Source organism: Melozone crissalis, unplaced genomic scaffold (genome assembly GCF_028551555.1).
Source record: "Melozone crissalis strain CALT ecotype California unplaced genomic scaffold, PUWL_Pcris_2 ptg000004l_1, whole genome shotgun sequence".
In the NCBI taxonomy this organism is placed as follows: domain Eukaryota; kingdom Metazoa; phylum Chordata; class Aves; order Passeriformes; family Passerellidae; genus Melozone; species Melozone crissalis.
The window spans coordinates 16,454,341-16,478,084 of NW_026535782.1; the positions used below are offsets into that span (position 1 = coordinate 16,454,341).

The 23,744-nt window shown below is 45.6% G+C and overlaps 1 protein-coding gene across 1 annotated transcript; it reads left to right on the forward strand.

The window, feature by feature from the left end:
• Positions 1-1,884: 1,884 nt before the first annotated feature.
• Positions 1,885-17,179, forward strand: WNT2 (Wnt family member 2). Its single transcript, XM_054275698.1, has 5 exons — positions 1,885-1,964; positions 3,336-3,559; positions 6,532-6,809; positions 9,613-9,877; positions 16,950-17,179. Exons 1-5 carry the CDS (start codon positions 1,885-1,887, stop codon positions 17,177-17,179), a joined length of 1,077 nt encoding a protein of 358 aa, XP_054131673.1.
• Positions 17,180-23,744: the final 6,565 nt, after the last annotated feature.

Consider the following 23,744-nt stretch of genomic DNA (forward strand, 5'->3'; position numbering starts at 1 on the left):
AGGGTGTGAGAAATTCTGAGAAGTCAGCTTTTTACTGCAAGCCCAAGAAAACTGGTAGCAGGGAGGATTGTACCTTTCTTTGTATGGGTCTAAAGTACTGCTGGAATTTGCTGTCCTCAGTGGTGTTTCTCTGCCCCAGTAATTGACCCAAAGTGTATTATAAATGTAAGAAATAAGTTGGCCAGAAGCTAAAAATTGGAGTGTTTTTACACTGGTTGCATTTTATCAAATAGATACTGAATGCTCATCTGCTGCTTTTAAGACCTGCTGGAGTTAGTAAGAGGAGCTGTAGTTGCCTCTGGGCAAGTACAGTTGTAGAAGCATTTGTGTGTCCCAAGCTTCAATTATTCTTACTCGGAAGTCTTTGCAGTCAAAAGATTTTGACATTGCAGTTGGAGGTGGTAGTTTGGTGTTGATTTCTGAGGATTGTTTGGGGTACTTCTTTCAGGTTAAGTTAGTAGTGGGTGAATGTTAGCACCTCAAAACTTCACATAATTCTGCGTTTTCAGTTTTCTTTCTGAAATGGTGCCTACATCTAGTTCAATGTCTGGAATGTTGAGAAGTCGTACCGAGAAACATGGGAATGGCTGTGATATACAGCCTGAAGAACAGCTTTTAAGGGGTGCTTCCTTGCTTGCTCTTCCAGGATTTTCACCTGGAGTTAACAACTGCAGGCTTCTTTTAGTAACAAGAGCTGCGTAGTCCCTAACTCACTTAGCAACCTTGGGCATTTATTTGTCCTTTCTTCAGCTAACGAATGCTGTCTCGGAAGTGGGGCATCTCCAGATTGGTAATGAGGGTTCGTTGTTTGAAATATGTGTTAACCCTGTATTTGCTGTGCAGAAATGATACGAAGTGAAAAAAGTTTCTTAATCCCTTCTTGTCTTGGCTTCCAGCCCCGGCCGCATCTCCCCTCTTTCGGGCGGGGGCCGCCCGTCGCCTCTCGGGCCGGGGAGCGGTGCGGCGGTGGTGGATTCCCCCATGCCGGGATTCAGGCGGATGGGGCGCGTAGCCCGTCCCGGTGTCGGAGCCCGTCACGGTGTGGGACGGGAGTCCCCGCGGTGCGGGGCTGCGCAGAGACGCCCGGGGCGGCGCCGGTGCCCGCGGGGAAGCCAGCCCGGCTTTGCGCTGCCCGTGGCGAGGGGAGGCGGCCGGGCGGTGTCCACCCTATACCGGGACTGCCCTGGTTCTCTCCTTCTCTGCTTGCACCGGATCGCGGTTCCGTTCCGTGCTCGGTGTTCGCTGGTGCGCGGACCGAGCCATGAATTGCCGTCGTGCCAAACCCCGAGAGGTGCCCAGTGCTGCCGGTCTGTAACAGCCTGCCGGGGCCGCCGCCGGCTCCGCAGCAGGTCGCGTAACATCTGCTGGCCGGTTTGAACTCACTGTCTGCTTGTAGGGTTATTGGAAAGCAACTGGCTCCTCGGGATTCCTTGCCTAATCAGAGGTGTTACCTCCTCCTCTTCCCCCAGTGTCTCTTGACATCATTTCATCCATCAGAGTTTCAGAGGAAAAAAAAACACCAACCAAAGCAGAACCCACCCAGTCTGAGAGCAGCCCACACCAGCCCCTCAGTTTTGCCGTGACTGCAGGGAAGAGCTGGATCGGGGCAAAGATGAAGGATGGGAGCGGGGCTGAACTCCATGTCCTGAGGGATTTGGTGCAGGGCGAGCCGAGAGGAATCCAGAGCGGTGCACCAACTGGCACCCCCGTATCCCGGCAGAGGATCACTAAGCCCCGCGATCGCGCGTAGGGATGCGAAGGTGCTTTTGACCCACGGGAAAGAAGTAGCCCTCAAGCTGCGTTTGTCCCTGCTCGTCCTTGTTGCTCCATGGGATTTCTTCTGCCCCCCGCAACTGACCTGATGTGGACCGAAGCGTTTCTAACATGAACTTTCTCCCTGGGATCTGGTGGTCTCTTCCCTTGATCTTGGTCTGGGCGACCCCACCAGTCACCTCCTCATGGTGGTAAGCTGTGCAATTCCAGAAATTTTTATTTGCTCTTGGGGAAGGTGGGGTCGGATTAATTGTGATTTAGGGAAGGTGGGGGAAGCCTCTCCTCTTAGTCTCGCAGAAGCAGAGCTCGCTGCTCCCAGCTGCTCCGGTCCAGAAATCCCGGCCTTAAAGCGAGCGGATTTAGACGGTCCCGGCACCTCCTTCCACACCCCATCCCGGCTCTCCGACCTCCTCCTCCTCCGTATAAGCACAGCGCAACTGCGGGGGCTGCCCGGGGCTTTCGGCAGCGGCGCGGGGGTCCCGGCCCGGCGGGGGCAGCGGGCACCGCCCGGGGCCGCGCAGGGAGCGGGAGGAGCGCCGGGAGGCGGGAGGGGAACCCGCCCGAGGGGCGCGGGCGCGGGTTGCCGCCCGCCGCTGCTGGCAGCCGCCCATCCGCGCCCCGGCGGCGCTGGGAATTGGCTGCAGCGGCGCTACTTTTTTATTATTAATTTATTTTTTCCTTCTTCCTCGCCCTCCCCCGCCCCTCCCTCCTTCACGGTCCTCACTGAGCTGCAAAGTGCCAGAGCAGGGGGCTGAGAGCCCGGCGGGCAGCGCAGGGCCCGGCTTCAAGGGATAGTTGATGTCGGCGTGGGGCGTCTCAGGCAGCTCGCTGCAAAGCGCGTTAGAATGGAAACATAAACCTGCCCCTCAAACTGGGGACCCCAAACAAGCCCAGGCTGGAAAGTCTTGGTGTAGGAGAGGAGTTAAACCCCTTGTAATCCTGGGGAACACATTTAACCTTGACTCTGGCTGACGCGCGTTCAAAGGCCGATTTATCAGACTGGGCATGTTTCAATAAAATGACTATCTGTGTCCTTGGTCGTATAAAAGTTATTTATTGTGATGGCTTTTTGTCATGGTGTCTTCGAAATGCGACTTAACTATATATTTTTTGAAGTTACGGCATTAACGATTTTATGATTGTATAAAATAATGAAAATTCAAGAAAAGGACATTTTCTTCTGTTTGATCCCTTCAAAAGACACCTATAGAAGTTTGGATTTTATGAAAGGTACCTTTCGAAACGTTTCAGGACTAATAGAGACCATCTGGATACAGATGATGTAATTTAATTTTTTCAAGGTTTGGTTTTGTTTTTTTTTTTAAGTACTGCACGGAGCTGCAATAGCGGGGCTTGGGGTTCTCCTGAATACTTCACGTTATTAAAAAAAACACAGGGTCAATGACTAATTGTAAAGGATTCCCACCAAAAAGGCAGAGGTAGCTGCAGCTCGGGACCCGCCAGAGGAAGGCTCCGGGGCGCTGCGGACCCTGCTTCCCTCGGGGCCGGTGCCCGGGGGTCGGCGCGGCCCCCGGTGCTGCCCTGCCCCTTCCCTCCCGCAGGTACATGGGCGCCGTGGGCTCCTCGCGGGTGATGTGCGACAACGTGCCGGGCCTGGTGAGCCGGCAGCGGCAGCTGTGCCGGCGGCACCCCGAAGCCATGCTCTCCATCGGCCGCGGCGTGGCCGCCTGGACGGCCGAGTGCCAGCACCAGTTCCGCCGGCACCGCTGGGACTGCAACGCCCTGGAGCGGGGGCAGCGTCTGCTCGGCCGCGTCCTGCTGCGCAGTGAGTGCCGGGGCCCGCCGCGCTGAGGGAGGGGCTGCCCGGGTTTGGGTGGGGCCTGCAGCCCGCGGCCCGAGGATAAGAGGGGCTGTGGAGAGTCAGCGTGAGGGTACAAGTGTTCCTCATGAGGGTAACGGGGCTGCTTTGGGGCTGGCACCCCCTGGGCAGTTTGCGGGAATGATGAGACGTGGTGGCCATCCTCCTGTATCCTTCATCCTTAGCAAGGGTGAAGCTTGATTTTACGTTTCAGGAGGAAAGGAAGAGGACATGCAAAGTTATTTTAGGGTCTCACAGACAGCAGAACAGCATATATGATAACACGAAGGTCCATATTTCTTAAAAACCTGTATCAAATCAGGGAGACAATGTGGGGTTTTGGCATATTAGGAGCTAGTTCTGCAGCTCCCAACTTCTCTTTTTTCTTTTTTTTTTCTTTTTCTTTTTTTTTGTGGTGTAAAATGGATAGCAAACCCACATATTAAGGCCTACAGGGAAATTGAGGCAGCAGAATGTGGCAGCAGGATAGAAGACTTTCCATCACACCCAGCCTTAGGGTGCCAGCACTCAGGATGGGGCCTGCAGAGAGGGGCAGCTCAAGTGCAAACAGAGCCCAGTGCATTGGGATATCAGGAGACAATTCCCCCTGCGGGCCGGTTCCCGCTGGGGCATTTCGCCGGGGAAGGGCAGCCCCAGGGTGCAGTCAGTGCCTCCAGGGCTGTGCTGACTGCGGGGTGAGCCCATGCTGGGGCAGCACTGCCCTGCAGGCACTGCGGCGTTTCAGGTCAGGCTCCGGGAGAGAGGGAGGCAGGGCACACATCTGATAGAGGTGAGCCGGGCTTGTGCAGACCCCAAGCAACTGAGGTAGCAACATTGTGCTTCCCACCCTGAAGGAGGATGGTTAAGCAGGGAGTTGCTGTCATCTAAAGGTTGGAGTAAGGCATCTAGTGAGTCTTCAAATCTCAGATGTGGCCCTTTTAGACCCTAAGAAATGACTGGGATTTGTTACTGTGTCAGAATGTCCTTACCAGAGGGATAAACCTGCTGAGGTTGTTAGTGCCTGCAGCTCTTGTCACCAAGTGCCACACCCTGGGCACAGGGCCTTCCTTGGTGTGCAGCCAGTGCACTGACTGACCCTGCCCTAGCACTCGTGTCCCTGGAATGTGCCCTGCGTCATTCTAAGTGAGCAGCCTGGCACCTGCAAGGAGGGGAGGAGGAAAGTACCCTGGGACCATTGCCCAACTGGTGGGGATGGAGAGGAGGATGCAGGCACACTGACCCAGGCAGGGGGATTTTCACTCCGTGCTCGGTTCTGCTGCTGGTGAGCCATCGGTTCCTGTAACCAGCTTCATGTTCCCTTAGCAATTATTTGTGAGTAACCAGTAACGTCACCCATAGGCTGAAGTTTTCAGTGAGGTTTGTCTGATATTCAGGAAAACATGCCTGGCAGAACATAGCCTAATAATGATGAGGCTATTTAATAAAAAAAGTAAAAATGCAGTTTTTCCAAAAGTGAAGCTTTCAGTGTTGGCTCATGTGAGAGAATGAGAGCATCAGGCTTCTGAGCTCTGCACTGAGCCTGATCAGGCTGTGATTGCCGTGGAAATGTAGCTTGATAGTGCTCTAATAAAATTGATTAGTTCAATAAGCTCAAATAAACTTTTTCTCTTCCAACAATATCAAGTGTTTCTTTTTAATTACCACTTTGCAAATTTTCGATATTTCTGAGTAAGTTTTCTCAGAAATACATCTTCAAAAGAGTGTGATTTCTAACAAGCCATGGCAACTCCTGCCTGATTTTGAAGGCAGTGTAGGGAAGGCATGGTTTGCCCAGTCGCCATTTGCAAAAGACTTGCACAGCATGTGGAACTTGAGGGCCCATTCATAAGTTAAATATACGGGTGCTATTGCAACTGAAATACTCAATATTAAATTCTATGGTGTAATTCTGCCTCTACAAAAAAGTTACTGTTAACATTTGTCTTTGGGATACTCTTTTACTGTACTAACATTACTTAAGGCTTACAAGCCCTGCAGAGAGGTCTCTCTCACTGCAAGTTTTTTTAGATATTACACAAAAAATCTACTTGTTGTTCCTTCTATGCTAAAAACTTTAAAAGTAGGAAAATATTCCATTACCATAAATAGATTTGTGGCAGTGTAATGTAGTTCTGTATTGTAAACTACTGCATCTTAAAATAAAAGCAATTATTACATTGAAATATGTATCTAATTGCCTATGAGTAGATATAGTCTAGAAATTCAGATAATCTTTGTTATACTAAAGTATCTTGGTTAAGAGATGGGAAAGCTGCCAGAGCAGCTGGCATGAAGAAGTCACAGCTGCCAGACCGAATCCTGCCTCAAGCATGACACAAGCGGTGCCATTGATTTAATGGAACTTATTTGTGTGAATTACAGTTATGGGCTTGATTCTAGGCAGAAGACATAATATTAACTTATTTTTCAGAAAATTACACCCAAGTTTTCTCCCTAGCACGGTTTAAACAGGAAAGTCTATTCCAAGAGCTTCAAGAGAGGAAAATCTAGCTTCAAGAGTTACTTGCAGTATTTTGCAATATGCATGTTGTTTTAGTGTCCCTATTTAATAATTTCTTAAACTTATCTCTCACATAGCACTTCATATATTCTTCTAAATTCGTGAAACATGATAGGAATACCAGCTGTCCTATTCACATATCTGTATAAAACAACTGATCCATGAAAGTATATGAATCAATATCAAAAGCAAATGTTTAATGTTTTCCAACTCTAACACTATATTGATGAGCTTTTACCAGGGAGGGGTCCAAGCTTAAGCCATGACTAATTCTGGCTCCAGGGAATGTGTATTTGTGTGATTTCAGCCTAGTTTATCTTTTCCTCTGCAAAAAAGTCCAGTCTAACTGTCTTGGATATAGGACAGCCACTCAAAGTAGCTACCCCAATGATATTTAAAGTGACTTTTTTTGTTTCAGGTAGTCGAGAATCTGCTTTTGTGCACGCCATCTCCTCTGCTGGAGTTGTTTTTGCCATCACCAGGGCATGTAGCCAAGGGGAGCTGAAATCCTGCTCTTGTGATCCCAAGAAGAAAGGCTCTGCCAAGGACAGCAAGGGCCATTTCGACTGGGGTGGCTGCAGTGATAACATTGACTATGGCATTAAATTTGCCAGAGCCTTTGTGGATGCCAAAGAGCGGAAAGGAAAAGATGCCAGGGCACTGATGAACCTTCACAACAACAGAGCTGGAAGGAAGGTGGGTGTCCATGCAATAGATGCCTGGAGATGTTCTTGGACAGCTCTGTTGTGTCTGGGGCAGTTAATGCTTGGCCCTTGCTGTCTGGTCTCAGCAGCTGTGGAGAAATACAGGAAGAGCAAGAGCCTGAGCTGCTGTTTCTGTCTTCTTTGGAGGTTCAGTGTCACAGAGATGTACAAACAGACTGAATTCTACCACCTAATAGTACTGCTGTTGGAGTCACTTCAATCACTCCTTGTGTGGGAAGTTGAGCAGGAGTCTAAGCTCAGGATCAGTTTGGATGGAGGTTTTATTTTGAGTCTAGGTCTTATATAAGCAGGAGTTTTATTTTTTCATGGATACAGAATACAAATTCCTAAGAGAGGCTGAAGATCACACTGAAGAACAGGCTTGACAAAGAGCAAATTCAAAATAACTCTAGAGAAAAAAACCCATTCTATCCATTTCTGTATATATATGGTAAACTTAATCACAAAATGAGCAGAGATTTTTTTAAAGAAAAGAAATCCAAAATACAATGCTCCAAGGCAATGGCCTTGGAGCATGACCTGCAACCCCTTTTCTAAACATTGTATGAAAATAGCATTCCTGAATTTCAGCTAAAAAAGTCTTTACCTTCACATTAAAGATGAGTAGGAGGAGTAGTTGCCAGGTGTATTGCCCACCTGTGGTGCAAGGGCTGAGGAATAGCTGCACTAGCATTTTGTGGTGGTAGCTATAAAAAGAATGGTGCATGAAACTGGAATATGCTGTTTCATTTTTAAAAACATGTTAAAAATGTGCTGCTCCCATGACATCTGAAATACAGAAAAACAGAAAAAAACATTTTATTGTGCTAGACCAAGCACAATAAAACATCTGGAATTATTTGTAGAGACTTTTTATGTCTTATCTTTATGTATGTTTAATACATAAAATCTTCCTTAATGTATATTTAATAGGAATTAAGTTGTTTGTATTCTGATCTTTTTTTGTACTGCAAGTAGATTATTTCCCTGAAAAATTTTTATTCTTCAGCATCTTTCCTCCACCTGCCTATTGCCAGCAGGTGTAATTAATATGTAATGTAGGCAGATGAGGCTATTCAGATCAGTGATAGGCACATGCAGTACTGTGGTCATGTTTCTGCTACTGTCCAAAAGAGGCTGAAGTCTACAACACAAAGATTTTTGTAGGGTTGAATAAGTTCCATGATGGGAAGTTTTAAAAATACCTCTGCCAAATACTAAGGTAGTACTGGTAAGGTAGATTTTTAGAAAAAGATAAAGAAATTTTAATAAATATATTCAATTTAAAAAAATGAATATGTTCTCATATGCTCTAGGACCTGCTTTATGGACAGAGACATTGTTTTGTATTCACAGTAGTGTAGGTTTAGCTTTGCAGGGATCTCACCACCTCAGCTGCCCCACAAGGGTGGCATTTTGACCTGGGTAAGACCATCTGTGCCCTTGGCTTCTTCTTGCCCCCGAAAAGGGTGTTGATATATCTCACTTAAAATTATTCCAAAAACTATTCCAACTGTGCTAATGAAAAAATAAATAGAACAAATATTTTTAATATCCCCATATGAATCATAGAATATAATATGGTGTATATCAGTATAGGAACATTGCTGACAAAAAAGAGATCATATTCCTCTGTGCTTCTTACACTATTCCAGAAAGTTGTTTTAAACATACAAGTAGTTAAATTGATTTCTGCTCAGAAAATTAAAACCAAGCATCTGCTTAAATCCCAGATCTGTGATATGGCAATGAAATGGGGCCGTGGGAATGCCAGTGACTTCTTTAAAGTATTCATATCATTTACAAGTTGGAAAGAAAATTGAACATCCTTTGGTTTTATAATACATTCTCACTTTACTACTAAGTGCTTGACTGAAAAAGGCTGCCCCACTGTGCATCAGTCTCACTTCTAATCATGGAGCTTTCCTCTCTCTTACCTTCCTCCTATGATGACATTCCTCTTGTACCAACTCTAAAAAGTTCATATTTCATGAACCCTTAAGGCATAATATTTATAGCTCAAATATCCATATCTACATAATTAGGAATGAATTATTTACTGTCTGTGAACCCATCTGTTGTTCTCCAACATCATACAGATAGCTTAAATGTCTGAGATGACGCTGAAATGGCTTTAATACTATCCAGATGTTAAATTAATGATAAGGGTGATCTCTCCAGTGCAAACTAATGAAGATATTATGCTAAAATGTTGGTTAAAATCTGTATAAGCATTTTAAGTATACTGTATTTTAAGATTCTGTATAGGTCTGATGCCTAGCACAGGTACAATGCTTTACACAGTCTTTTAAAAATAATTTATATATGAATTTCTGGGCAATATTTGAAATGCTGTTCAGGGTAAAGGGCAACTTTATGGAGATGAGCTGGAGAGGGTCAGAGTGGTCAGCACGGCGATCCTGCAGCTGAAACAATGGGGAAAGGGGGCACCTTCACCTCCCAAGGCGCTGAATGATTGTGGCCATTTCTGACTGTTTGCTCCTGTCCAGTCTGTGTCCTGGCACTCTAGACCCCGCCGGTCCTTGGGCTGACCGGCAGGAGCAGGAAGGTAAGCCCAGCAGCAGCGTTGTGTGCACGCTGAGTCAAGCAGCCAGAGCAGAGCAGCCACTGGGGATGACTTGATGCTACCAGTGGGTGTCACTACAGACCGTAATTTGGAGACCCATCGCGGGCCTGGCACTGCAGGATGGCTGGAAAAGGGCTGAGAAGCAATTAATTAATTCCACTTTGTTTTACCTGTGTATATTTATAGTTACCTGTGCATTTCCAAACAGGCTGTGAAGCGGTTTTTGAAACAAGAGTGCAAGTGTCACGGTGTGAGTGGATCCTGCACTCTAAGGACCTGCTGGCTGGCCATGGCAGACTTCAGGAGAACAGGAGATTACCTGTGGAAGAAATACAATGGAGCAATTCAGGTGGTCATGAATCAAGATGGCACGGGTTTCACTGTGGCTAATAAGAAATTTAAGAAGCCAACTAAGAATGACCTGGTATACTTTGAAAGCTCTCCAGACTACTGTATCAGGGACAGGGATGTAGGTAAGCCACTATCATTACATGTGAATGCCTTTATTTAAGACATTTGTACTTCAAAGGTCAAAAATTTTAATTTTATCAAATGTGTGTATATACATATACATACATATATAAATAAATCCATGCATGTAACCAGCAGGAAACAGGAAAGATGATGTTTTGGAAGGACTCACTACAGGAACAATAGTTCCTTGATGTCCCTAGGTGTACAACAGGCAGTTGTTCTAATATAACTCAGCAGTTTCTGCCAGATGCTGTGGAGCCCTGGAGATGCTGTAAGGCAAGGCTGCTTTCAGTACAAGTTTGAGTTGTGCTGGGGAGGCAGGTCCATGCTGGGCACAGCCACCCTCACTCTTGTGCCACACAGCTCACTCCAGAGCTGCCCCAGGTCCTGTTGATGCCAGCTGCTGTTGCATTGCTTCCTTTCCACGTTGTTGTGCTACCACTGCAGTGCTCTCCTTTATCTGCACCTTCCCACAGCTCCCTGTGGAGCCCAGCTGCAGACACGCCTGTCCCCATCTGATGTGGGAGGCACAGCCTGTGACAATCCAGCCCTGCCTGCACCAGTCAGGGCAGCTGTGGGTAACAGGGGTGAGGCAGCTGAGGCTGTGCAGGTGGATGGAAGAGCAGAGGTGGGTGGGACACAGCAGGCTTGGCTGAGTGACACAGCTGTTTATTCCTCTTTATGAGGCAGTGTTGGCTCTGTCCATGACAACCATCACAATTTCTGGAGAGTTGTGCCAGCCCCTGTGGGAAGAGATAAAGTATTGGTGCTGCTGTTAGCACTGGATTTTCCTGCTTCAGAGGTTCAACAGAGACACACTTAGCAGTGTTACAGAATTCAAGGCACTGCCGAGCACAGGAAACCTGCTAACAGCTCTTGACCCATGTACAGTATTATCTGATATGGCAATTAAAAATTAGCAACTAGAAAACCAGAAATTTGGAAAAGAGAGGCAGACTGAGTAATGTATGAGAGAAGTTGTGGAACTAATTAATAGGTTGTATAACGGGCCAGATTGCAACCCAAATGACAAATCTGTAAGTATCTGGATAGCAATGCAGCTCAACTCTTTTTGGCACTGCTGCATGTTTACAATCCAAGTTTGCTTGGAATAAACATTGCAAAACAGCTGTACTTAAATAAGAACAATATGTGAATTCCTGGTCATGTACTATTGACTTCAGTGAATGCAGAATTTCATCCAGTACAATTACATTGGACAGTGTTTCTGGTTAGTTGAGTTGTCAGCATAACTTTAAATGTTATTTATTATTTTGGCAGGTGATGTTTATTACCTGCATGAGCACATACCATTCCTTGAATAGTGGCTGATACTGTAAAGTCTAATCCAATAAATGGACATATTGTGGCATCATGCAGAGATAACTTTGCAGACTAGGATTTTTTTCAAAACATTTATCTCTTGGTGTTGCTTCATTCATTGTAAAAAACATTATTTTTTTCCCCTGCTAGAAGAACTTGTACACTACCCAATTCTATGTCAAAAAGCCATTTAATCATCTCTTTGTACTAAGGCTAATCTCATCTATCAGTCTTGTTATTGTGGAGGAGAGCGGGCATTTTTCACCACCGTGTATTACGTGCATTTGCCAGACACTGACAAGCCTGCCCAGAGATGGCAAAGTCTGATATATTTTTTTGGCTCAGCTCAATATAAGCTGCAGCCGAGGTGGTGTTTTTTTGCTGCTCAGAATTCAGAGAATGTGGTTGCTTGGAGGAGCATATTTTTAGAAAAATGCAGTAAACCATTGTTGCTATGTGGGATGCCCTGCTGCTTGCATGGAGCAAAGAAAGAACCACACAAACAAAAAACAAAACTTGATCTGACTTTTAGGGAGGTAATTTTTGGCAGTTGCACCACATTTTTTTGGTTTGCCCTGTTGAGCATTGCAAAGTGCCAGTCTTGTTAATTGACTGCAAATGAAATGAGATTATGGAAGTCAGAGTTTGGAAATAGGTGGGGAGCATCTCAGTGTCAGCTGAATCTAATGCCACAATGTTTTAATATGTCATTCTATACAGTTCTGCCCATCATTCTCCAGGGAATTCAAGTGATTTAGGGCTTCAGGGAAAAAAATTATCTGGAGGCTGATTAGTGTTGGAGCTGAATGAAGGATTCACAGAGAAAAGTGAAGCCTCATGACTTGACCAGGAGACACCTTCACAAACTAAAATGTCCAAGCCGGTGTGCTCTGTGGCTTCATTGTGCTAACACATAGGAACCAGTGAGTTAAAAGTGCTCAAGGATTCTGCCATCAGCAGCACACCCAGGAAAAATGTAGATACCTTCTCTCCCCCACTGCAGCTTCCACCCTGGCTCTGGCATTCTGTCTGAGGGGGCAGCTGGACATGCCTACATGGAACACCCCAAAATGTAGTTTGTTGGGGGTTTTTTGTGTTGTTTTTTGTGAGGTTTTTTTTGTTTGTTTGGGGGTTTTTTGTTTGTTTGTTTGGTTGGTTTTTTTCCTAGAAAGGAAAAGAGGGGTAATTGATTTCAGGAGGGGTATAATATGGGAAATCACTAATAGTAACTCAATGGCAAGATAATCTAATAACCTGACCACCTCTTTCCTTGCCTTAAGATTTCACAAAGGACCAAATGAAGATTTTTCAGAAGTGTTCAGAATTCATTTAACCCTGCATACATAACTCTCCTGAAATGATTTTTACTCAAAATTTCATACTCAAAATTTGATAGAAACAGAGATAGAACATCTCAGAGAGCTTTTAAAAGTCATCCTAGGCAAACTGTTGTTTTTATCAACACATGGCCGTCTCTTCAGTGCTGGCTTGGGAGATCCCAGCCCCTCCAGACAGATCTGCCTCCGGAGAGAACTGCCTGTTCTCTCCAGCCCTAATCTACTGGGTGTTGTCTATGAGATCCAGTAGCTCTCCAGAGCTACTTTTCTGTGAACATTTCCTTCAATTGTTTTTTCCCCAAGAATAGTTGTAAGAAAACTATCATTGGGAATTTAACTGGTTTTGCACCTTTTTTTGGCTTTTGTTTGTGTACATGTGTGTGTTTGTGTGAAAGTCTAATAATGGATGTTATTGCTTTACACCAGATTTTAATAAATAGAAATAGGAGGGAAAATCTCTCATTATATACTAATAAATACATTTTAGGGCTTTAGGGATGGAAAGAAAATATTTTTCAACATAACACATGTTGATTTCCAAAAATAACTGTGCAAACTGAGAAGAAAGGACTTGATGTGCAGGCTGCGAAGTTGGCAGTATGAAAAGCTGTGGATGTTTTGGCAGGTAAAATGTGCGTAGGCATGGCAGTTCCAACATTTGAAATAAAAACAAAGAGATTGTACAAAAGCTTTTTGCAAGTTAGAACCTACTCCTCCTGCCTCATAAGTGTTGAGGAGGTGCATTGCAGGTAGCAGGCAGAAAACTCTGCCTTATTTTGTGCAGTGTCTTCTGCTGCCTTCAACACTCAGGCCTGCCAAGGAGCTCAGTAATTTGCCTGACTCCTCACTGCTGGTTGTTGTTCTTTTTCCTTCTCACTAGAGAAGCTGAACAGATTCTGAAGATGCTGTTTTAACCTTAAAAAAGATTGGTTTTGCTCAAAAACTAAGCCTTTGTATGAGCTTGTTTTCACTTTTGTCACAATCTGTGACAATTAAGTCCCCTGTTGTGGTCATTGTAGTAAATGTTGATGTTTTGTGGTCAGCATCAGATGATTTCTGACTGTCTGTTAGTGGCTGAAATAATTTTGGTTTTGAAGCTGGTGGCAAAACTCCTGTTGAAAGCAGTGGGTGCATCCTGCTTAGGTTGTCCTTTAGTGCTGTGTGATTTCCCCTTACATCTGGAAATAAGAACACTGAACTTGGAAACTAACTTGTGCCTCAGCTGAGGAATGTGGTCAAACCTTTCTGGGCAACTCCTGGTGGATGTGGGGGAAACAGGGGGTCTTCCTTCACTTCCAGCAGCCAAATGACATGACTCCGCTCTGTTCCTGGTTGGGAACTGTGCTGAGGTGGAGGGCAGCTTTGCTTTTTCACTGGTGTGAATTCCTGATACAGAATGTTAATCATCTTGGCCTCTGTAATATTTTTTTGGTCTGGACAGAGAGAGCAGGACAAGTGCTTTTAAAAGTTGTTCACAGAATCAATTAGGTTGGGAAAGACCTCTGAGATCATCACGTCCAACCTTTGAGCAAACACCACCATGTCAACTTGATCATGCACTAAGTGCCACACTAAGTCTTTCCTTAAACATCTCCAGGACCAGTGGTTCCACCCCCTTCCTGGCAATTCCATTGCAATGTCTAATAACCCTTTCTGTGAATGTGGCTGTATTTTGCACAGTCTGGGATGTGATGGATATTGCTGTGGGCTGACACAAACAGAACTGTTTGCTCAGCATCATGGATGGAGGAGAGTGGGATGGCTGGGAAGCAGGATCTGGCTTTTCTCCTGTCACAGGCTTCCTGTGGGACCATAGGTGCATCATGTAGTTCTGCATCCCCCTGACTCCTCAGCTTGCCTAGACTGGGGGTACTGGAGGCCTCTGGAAGTCTCTCTTCCCCCGTCATGGAGTGATTCCTGAAAAACAGATCTGGGAGAGGCCTCTTGGCATCACTGCTATGCCTGCTATGCCAGTTCCCCTGGTGCAGCTGGCTCTGCAGGGAGAGCTGCATGGCTGAGGGATTGCTGGGAGTCATGTGTGCCCGTGTGGGTCACTGCTGGGGCCGCCTCTCCTCCCCTCCTGCAGGGGATCCAGGTGCCAGCACTGGCTATAGGGACAGTAGCCAGGAGCAGGAGCTGCTGCTGGTGTCCTGGTGCAGGGTGTGCCTGAGGCACCACATGGCTGCTTGTCACAGCCAGCTGAGGTGCTCTCCCAGATATCAGAGGTTTACTTTAACGTGCCGTTCAGCCATCTCCCCAAGGATGTTATGCAGAGCATTGGTCCATAGGCAGCAGCATGGACATGCTCAGACCCCAGGGAGGTTTGGGATTGCTCAGGCTGCAGGTGCAGGAGCCTGTTTCTGGCTCCATTCAGTGTGGTTTCTCTTCCCCTGCCTGTTCCCTCTGGGATGGCTCAGCCCATCTCTGCTGGCTGGGCCAGCAGCACCTTTGCAGCTCAGGAGCCCTGTGCAGGGCCAGGGGCTCAGCAGCTGGGAGCAGCTCTGGGATGGGCCCTGGGCCAGCATCATGGGCTAGCAGCACCTTTGCAGCTCAGGAGCCCTGTGCAGGGCCAGGCTCAGCAGCTGGGAGCAGCTCTGGGATGGGCTCTGGGCGCCTGTGCTGAGCCTGGGCTGGTGGGCAGGAATGCCCTTCTGCTCTGCCTGCAGCAGACATGAACCAGCCCTTCCATGGTGATGCTCTCCAGGTGTGCACCTCTACCCAATGCATATTTAAATATTTAAATAAGTACAGGAATATAGGCCATGGGAGGGAAGCTGAGATGTGTTCTAGGGGCTGAAGCACTTTTCCAGGACAGCAGTTGAAGACTGTCCTAAGTTTGATAGAAAAAGAGGAAAATTTGCACCCCCATGGCTGAGAGGCTGGATCATGTGTTAGTCCCATGAAAAAACACAGTTTGAGAAGGTGACTTTGGTCCAGTTCCTGAGACCCCTCATTCCATTACTCATTTGGGGTCAGCTCCCATATAACATGAAGTCTTCCTGATGCTGGGGGGGCAGCAAGGAGTGGAGAAACAGTAAACACTTGTAGGTTATAACGTGCTTTGAGACAGCAGCATCACTGCATAGAACCATAAATTCACCATAGGGGGGAAAAAACTAAAATTGGAATTTATTAAACCTGAATTATTAATAATTACAATTTAACTGCAGTTTACATTTTATTAATTAAGATTGGTTTGCTATCCTGGCTTATGCAAATTTTAATTAATGTTTGCATGTATTAGTTCTCCTTAAGAAGGTAAATTGTTCATGTTTGGTGTGCACCTGCAAATACACTTTGTAAAATAATTCCAGTTAGTTTACTGACCACAGCTGTTACTTAGGGAGTATTGCCTTGCCCAAGAAGAGAATGGAGTTGTAATCAGGACTATGGAAAATGTCAGAAGAATGTAAATTTTTTGCATTTGATTCTTAATAACAATACATAGGAAATTAGGTGAGGCAATTAATTTTTATGAAGTTTTCGGTTTGGTGGTAATAACTTGTCAGCAGCTGTGATATTGATCCTAAAATGTACCCTAAAATCAGTTTGTGTTAGATGAGCAGTGGCTCCTATGTGGTGCAGTCACTGTTCAGACTCAGACATGCCTTACAGAGCCATTTTGTGCCATATAAGCACAGGCATTTCAGCCACTTCTCCTGAGTGTCTGAAGAACATGACAAGGTGTGGTATGGTTCCTCTCCCCCTTTCTGTCCACAGCAGGCTATAATTTAGTTTCTTCTAATCTTGTCAAGAAAGGGGAGAAGAACCCTTGGTGTTAACCCACAGGGATGAGAAGCACAGAGAGCAGCAACTCTTCAGCTGCCACCTCATCTGGTGGAGTGGGACCTGTGGGTGGACACAGCAGCGATGCCAAATGCCCAGGGTGCTTCTGCTCTCACTTCTGCAAGACATTAATCACAGGCAGCACAGTTACTGTACCCATTGAGTCCCTCGCAGCCACCAGCTTCTGTGGTCTTCTCTCCTAGTCCTCTCCTGCACACCCAGAGCTCCTCAGCAAAGCCCATGAGATCCTGAGCACCACGAAGATGCTCCACCTGGGCATTCCATTTCAGACAGTCCTGGGGGACTGGGTGCAGGGCTGCCTTGGGAAGGGTGTCTGCTCCCTGGAGGGGAAGAAAGTTCCAGGGAAAGATGAAGCAAAACATGATGATATTAACAGAATCAGGCAGACCCTTAAAGTATTTAATCCATTTTCTTCCTTCTCATCTTCAGGCCTGATTCCTAGGGGAAATATGGGAGCAATTTTACCTTTATAGGCATTTTCCTGGCTTGATATTGAATCCTGGGTGATGTGATGTTAAAGTATCAAAGTATCATGCCTATTTTCACATGTTTGCTGCCTTTCCTTATAATCTGCCTGCTGACTTTGGCTGGGTTCCCTCTGCAGGGTCCCTCGGGACAGCTGGTCGGGTGTGCAACCAGACGTCGCGCGGCATGGACAGCTGTGAGGTGATGTGCTGCGGGAGGGGCTACGACACCGCCCGCGTCAGCAGGGTGACCAAGTGCGAGTGCAAGTTCCACTGGTGCTGCGCCGTGCGCTGCCAGGACTGCCTGGAGGTGGTGGACATTCACACCTGCAAGGCGCCAAAGAGCCCTGCCTGGATGGCCCGGACATGACCACAGGCTGCTGGGGCTGGGGACCACAGCCTGGCCATTCCTGCTCCGTGCTGGGGACCACAGCCTGGCCATTCCTGCTCCGTGCTGGGGACCACAGCCTGGCCATTCCTGGTCCTTGCTGGGAACCACAGCTGTGCCATTCCTGCTCCGTGCTGGGGACCACAGCCTGGCCATTCCTGCTCCGTGCTGGGGACCACAGCCTGTGCTCTTCCTGGTCTGTGCTGGGGACCACAGCCTGGCCATTCCTGCTCCGTGCTGGGGACCACAGCCTGGCCATTCCTGCTCTGTGCTGGGGACCACAGCTGTGCCATTCCTGCTCTGTGCTGGGTACATCAGCTGTGCCATTCCTGCTCTGTGCTGGGGACCTCAGCCTGGCCATTCCTGCTCTGTGCTGGGGACATCAGCTGTGCCATTCCTGCTCTGTGCTGGGGACCACAGCCTGTGCCCTTCCTGGTCCTTGCAGGGAGCTACAGCCTGTGCCCTTCCTGCTCCGTGCTGGGAATGCATCAGAGATCTTTTTCAGTTCTACGCCTGGTTTGCCTTTGTTGTTCATTGCAGAGATGCTGCTGAAAAATTGATATAAACCCTGCAGCGTTTACTTTGCATTTCTGCATGACAGTGTTGCTGCAGAGTTATCTCTGCATAAACTGATGCAGCTCTGGAAGGATGTACTTATGCCAAGACTCTTCCAACCACTGTGTAACTCTCCCCTTGTGGCAATTCATTCCTGCCATCAGGAACACAAGAAGATACAAAATATGGCACTTTTACAAGATCACCACCACCAACTGCATGGGTTGGGCTTGCTCAAGCATCTTCTGAAGGATCTTGAGCACTGGTTGGTGATTTCCCCGTGAAAGAAAATTCATGGCCAGACTGGTGAAAAACTGTACTGGAAGGGTGTTTGTTCATCCCTGGTGGACTGGAGTTTCCAGCAAGGTGGCCACCTGAGGCCATCCTGGCCACCTTTAGTACACTGTGGCTTCCTGTGGGGCAGGAATTGGCCCATGGCCTAAAACAAAGGAAATTGCAGGAGATCTATTCAGCCACAACACTTTTGATGAACTATTAGAGTCAAACCAAATGTCTTAGTTATATGTTTGTGAAAACTTCCCTTAAAAGCTTCTAAAAAGTAATTAATATTAACTGCTGAGGACTTTTTTTTCTGACCTGAAGGACTGAAGAGAATGGTTTTTCACCCTAGTGAAAGCTGGGTACAGGACACTCAACTACCTAAGGATAAGGTTTCCTCTTTTTCACATACACAATAGTGGAAAGATGCTTGCAAACAGTGATGGAGAAGGAAATGCCTTGCCTCAGTAATGACTTGGATTCTAAAGAAGTTACCAGCTTCTATGTTCTTTTACAGTTAATAGATCTGTTAAATGTGCTCAAACTGATACTTTCCACTCAGATGGGGACATCCAAATTAGATTTTTTTTTCTGCATATTTTCTGCAAAACTGCATATCTATGATTTGGAGTGTATTGGCTTGTAATGGAGGCAGTTACAGGTTGTGCCAGGTCAATCTGCTGGGCTGGGATCAGCACAAAACAACAAGTTGCTGTAAAAATGTGCAGGCATATGAGGCCCAGAAATTGCAGCCTTGGTGGAGAGGAGCTGGGTCAGAGAGGGACCAGCTGCCTCTCCTCAGGGCAGAGATCAGCAGCGTGAACTAAGAGAAAAATGGATTCTGTGCCAGTAAGTATAATAAGGCTCTGATAAAGCACCCATGAAGAGTAGAGATAGGCAAGGTAATGAAAAAATAACATAGGAAAAGGGGGTTGAATAAGTTATAGAACACACTGTAGATGAAAGTACAATTTCCATATGAAAATGAAATAGACTGAAGAACCCTCTCAGGTACAAACAGTGCAGGAAAAAGTAATATCCAAGTAGCTAACCAAGGCAATAAAGGGAATACTCTGGGTATGTTTTGCTTTTGGAACTTTCTTGAAAGACTATTTAAAAAGAAGGGGGTTTGGCATTAAGTGGTCTTGAGGGAGCAGTCATTTACATCTGCAAGGCTTTCAAAAAAGTTTGTATCATTAAAATGGGTAATTCATCTCCAGAAGGCACAGCTGGTGTTAAAAGATTAGGAGGCTCCAGAAAGTTCTTTATTGGGACAATAAGATAAGGTTTCAGTTACTGTGTATGGAAATGATCATGGCTAGAGGTACCAATACTCACACTTCTGTCTGTAAACCAACTGCTGGTGGGAACAGCCGTGCCCACGTGTCCGTGCACGTGCAGTGGATGTATGAGATGTATGAGATGTGTATATGTACCCATGGGCAGCTCAGGGGTTACACTGCTGGCCTCTTCATTGCTGCCAATTCTGGCTCTGGCCTGGATAAGGAAAATTTCATACACAATTGTATTTAAAGGTGAGCTCCAAGGAGAACTTTTATTGGGATTTCACTGTGAAATTAAATCCACATGTAGTTCGTAACCGCAGCAATATCGTACTTTAAGCCTTAAAGAATTTAAAAGCAGTATAATAATTTTTAACCTTTTAGAGCCATTTCTTTTTTAAGATTTAAGGAGCCTGAGTAGTCTAAAAGATTATCTATTTAATAAAGCTGAAAGTATTTCAATGTTCTGGAAAAAAGAAAATAGGCTCATTCTTACAAGAGAACTTGTTCTAGGTAGTCAAATGAAGGATAATGAAATCAGATCTCTTCTTAAATCTGTTATTTGTTTAATATTCCAGATTATCAACTGACCTGAATTCTGCATTTCCAGATAAAGTGTTTTAGAATCACTAAGTGTTTTAGAATCACTGTGTTAAAAGTGTATTAACTTTTATTCCCCAACCTCGTCTTCCTCTGCTAATGCACATCTTCCTGTTCCAAACCTTCCTCTGGGTCAGAGGCCTGTGGTTCCTGAAGGCTGGTCTTACCAGTAAGACCAGGAAGATGGGGGCATTGAGTCCCTTGGGCTTTTCAGTGTCCTTGTCACCCTGTCCAGCAGCAAGGCCACCCAGGTGTGCACAGCAGGCTGATGTTCCCACTTTGGGCACGTGCCATATCGATAAGCTGTGATGCAATGCCTGCATCAAAACCACTGCACCAGAGGAAACACAGAATATTTCACAGCATGAGAAATGGGTAAGTGCTGAGCTGGCCACTTACTTGATGACAGTTTTTTCTGCATTTATGGGGTTTTCTTGGGTTTTTCTTTAAGAGCTCAAGGTAGACTTCTCACAGTTGTAGGTATTTCTGCTGCCTCTTCCACAAAGAAATGCGCTCCTAGAAATTTTTGCCATTTCTTAGTGGCAAAAGATACTCAGAGATGTAAATATTGCTAGGAAAGGAGTCTCCATGATCTTCAGCAAATCCAAAAAAGAATATAGAGGGAGGAAAAAAAGAGAAAACAAAAAAAGAAGAAACATAAATAGGCATGGGAAATGAAATAATACTGTAGTTTTGTCCTATGGAATAAATTTACTCATGTACTTAGTCATGAAGAGGAAACAGCTGTCCCTAGGTAGACATTTTAATGTCAGTATAATGTTAACTAAGGCTAAAGGTTATAGGATTATTTTTTTAAATATGCAGTCCAATTTTCTTGAGGGAGTTCCCTTTAATTTGCTGCATGAACTCAGGATCTAGCAGCGCCCTGAAACACTGTTAGCCTGCCAAACTTTTTGGGATTGCTTCCTCCCCACTATTTTCAACAAACTTTACCCTAAAAAATGTGTTGTGCTGTTATAGGTGAAATCTCGTAAAAAAAGTTTAATTTTCTTTTACCACATGGAAAATGAGGAATGACTTAGGAATGGTGGTGTATATTGGGGCATGTGGGCATTGAAGCTTGAGAGATTGCTGCTTTTTCTTCTCCTGGAAAAATATCTAAAACAAATTTGTGCATCTCATCCTGGCCTCCTTTCCCTGTGTGCACTTATTTGCAGATGTGACTTAGAAATAAAATGCTGCATTTGTGAAGGGTGTCCAGCCTGCATGCCCAAACCACAGCTGGGCACTGCCTGCAGGCCTCATGCCCAGCTTCTTTGGGGCTCAGTGCATGGAGACAAGGGGGAAAGGAATGTCCAGGGATTAGTGAAGAGCTGCATCTGGGGAGGGTGCTTTTGCTAAGAAAAAGCAGCTCTTACTCCAGTGAGCAGCACAAAGTGAGAGAGAGTACCAAGATTCTCCTTCCTCCATGCCGTGTGCCCCACACTCTTTGGAAGGGCTGCATGCAGGTGGTGGCTGCCTCCAAGGGCAGAAGGGGTTCTGTGGTCACATCACAGCCTGCAGGTTTTACCTGCCACTTCAAATGATAGAAATTAACTTATATTATTATCAGAAAGACAGAGACAGCTCATGAGCTGTAACCACAACCTGATTTTGGATTGTCACTTTTGTGCAAAAGCTCATTTGCCTGGGGAAATGGATGCAACTTCATAAAGTTAAGATCTCTTGTGAGAAAGAAGCAAATGCATGTGACACAATACATTGACAGCTCCCTCTGTGGTGGGAGCTGGGCAGGAGCCCTGCTGGAAGCTGGGTGGAGCCAGGGGCTACCTTTTACAATTTGCTGTAACTAGAGCCACTGTGGTTTTCAGGGCCACCACAGGGTGACAGCCACACTGGCTGTGAAGGAGTGTCTGTGGCGTGTGCAAGAGGTGCAGCTTCCTTTGGATGTTCAGCTTCTGCAGTTTCTTCAACATGGCAAAACTCCTGATAATTTTCCTCCTTTCTGCTAGGGTAAGGACTTCCATGCTCTGAAAAAACAGTCTGTAAGTTCAGCATACACACCAAGTGATAAAAAAGAGAAAGCAGCAGCCCTCCCCGTGGTGTAGCACTCCCCTCCCCGAGTGCAGTTCCTGCAGGGAGCAGCTGTTTGTCTACCCGGTGGGAGGAAGGGACAGAAGGGACAGCCTGACTTGACACTCCTGGGGGGAGTCCTCTCATTTTTTGTTCTATGCAGGTTATAGTGTAAAGAGATAGCGTGCATACACATTCTATTAAGCTGTCTTAAAAAAACCCAAAAAACAACAACTAGGAACTGCTAACATTTGGAGTTAAAAAGCTTCCTCCACCCCTAAATCTGAAGATGAGTTATTATCTGAACCAGATTTCCACAAAGCTCATCTCTGCACTAAGCCAGAGGCTTTCCATCATTATAATCATGGGCTGTGTTTGCTTTTTGATCTAAGCTATACTGAACTTCACAGGAAACATGTCAGAGGCAGCAAAGCCTAAGGCAATAAACTCTGCCCAATGAAAAAGAAAATTCTTTTGTTTGATTTGCCTAGTCTTCCTGATGCCTAGAATTATAATTAAAGAGAGATTTTCCAGATACAAAAATCCATTGCCCATTACTGCTTATTAAGGAGATAGATAGCAGAAATAGTAGAAATTTCATAAAGTTATGTTTGAATTCCTAAATATTCCCCATAGTTCAAGGAAAGGATGTGACTCTTCTAGGAGTTAAGCATTCCTTTTTATCAGAGTAATACAGAGAGTAATTCCCACACAGATCATGATATCTTCGAATAGAAGGCCAAACTACTACCTCAGCTGCTGACAAACATGGAGATTTGGATATAGCTGGTGTACACTGACGTGCAAATGCAGGCACATTTCCATTTAGGACTGTGAATCACAGCAATTTATTCTTTTGAAATGCAGGGTATAGGTGGCTGGGAATAAGTGGTACAAAGCAGCACAGGACAAGAGCTGACTATGCCTGAGCCTTCTGATTTTCAGCAGCCTTAAATGATTCTGACAGAGATGTTTTGAGGCAAACAAATCAGTATGGTTATCCCCAGTTTTCCAGCTGGAGATACACATCAGCTCTGCTGTGAGGGTGTTTACTGTGCCTGCTCTTGCAATTCAGATGAAAATAGGAGAACTCAAATATTGGTCCATTTCATACTTCCACATGCTTATCCACTAGCAATCCATTACCTCTAATCTGATGCCACATCCTACATTAACTGCAACCCAGACTCATTTCAACATTACAGTGAATTGTTTTGCAGGAGTAATAGCCAGAGAAGATAAACCTGTATGGAAACCCCCAACAGCCACACCAGGTCTAGCATTTGTCTGTGGCGCTCTCTGCTCCTCCAGACCTTGGAGCTTGCCCAGGTCTCACTCTTACAGCTGATTTCTCCTGGCTGAAGTTACCTTTTTTTAATCTTGTAGCACAGCAGTGTTTGCATGGTACTTCTGCTCACTTGAACAAACATCTGGCTTCTACTAGACTAATGTGTCTGTGATCAAGTGAAATAATGTAATGCATCTTCTATTGTTAAGAAACACCTTCCTTATATACCTGTTCTAATACTGAGAGTTTTGTCTCTGCTCACTCATTTCCTCATTGATAAACAAACTAACAAACTTATCTGCTAGTGATCACAGTCCCCTAAACTCTTCAGCATTTTAAGAGTGACAGTGAAGTTGAAATGGTAAAGAGGCATTTTTGATCCACTGCATTAAGGTTATGCTTCCTTATCTAGAGGGGAGTTGGAAAAAAATCCTTGAGGCATCTGTATGGATGCACTTCAAATTCTTGACAGAGAGGACTACTTCCTTCAACTTTCAGATCAAAATCT

Bases quoted from the DNA above. Each gene is read 5' to 3' on its own strand.
- WNT2 (XM_054275698.1), top strand. From the start codon at position 1,885: ATGAACTTTCTCCCTGGGATCTGGTGGTCTCTTCCCTTGATCTTGGTC. The intron at 1,965-3,335 runs GTAAGCTGTGCA...TCCCTCCCGCAG, and splicing joins CCAGTCACCTCCTCATGGTG to GTACATGGGCGCCGTGGGCT. The intron at 6,810-9,612 runs GTGGGTGTCCAT...ATTTCCAAACAG, and splicing joins ACAACAGAGCTGGAAGGAAG to GCTGTGAAGCGGTTTTTGAA.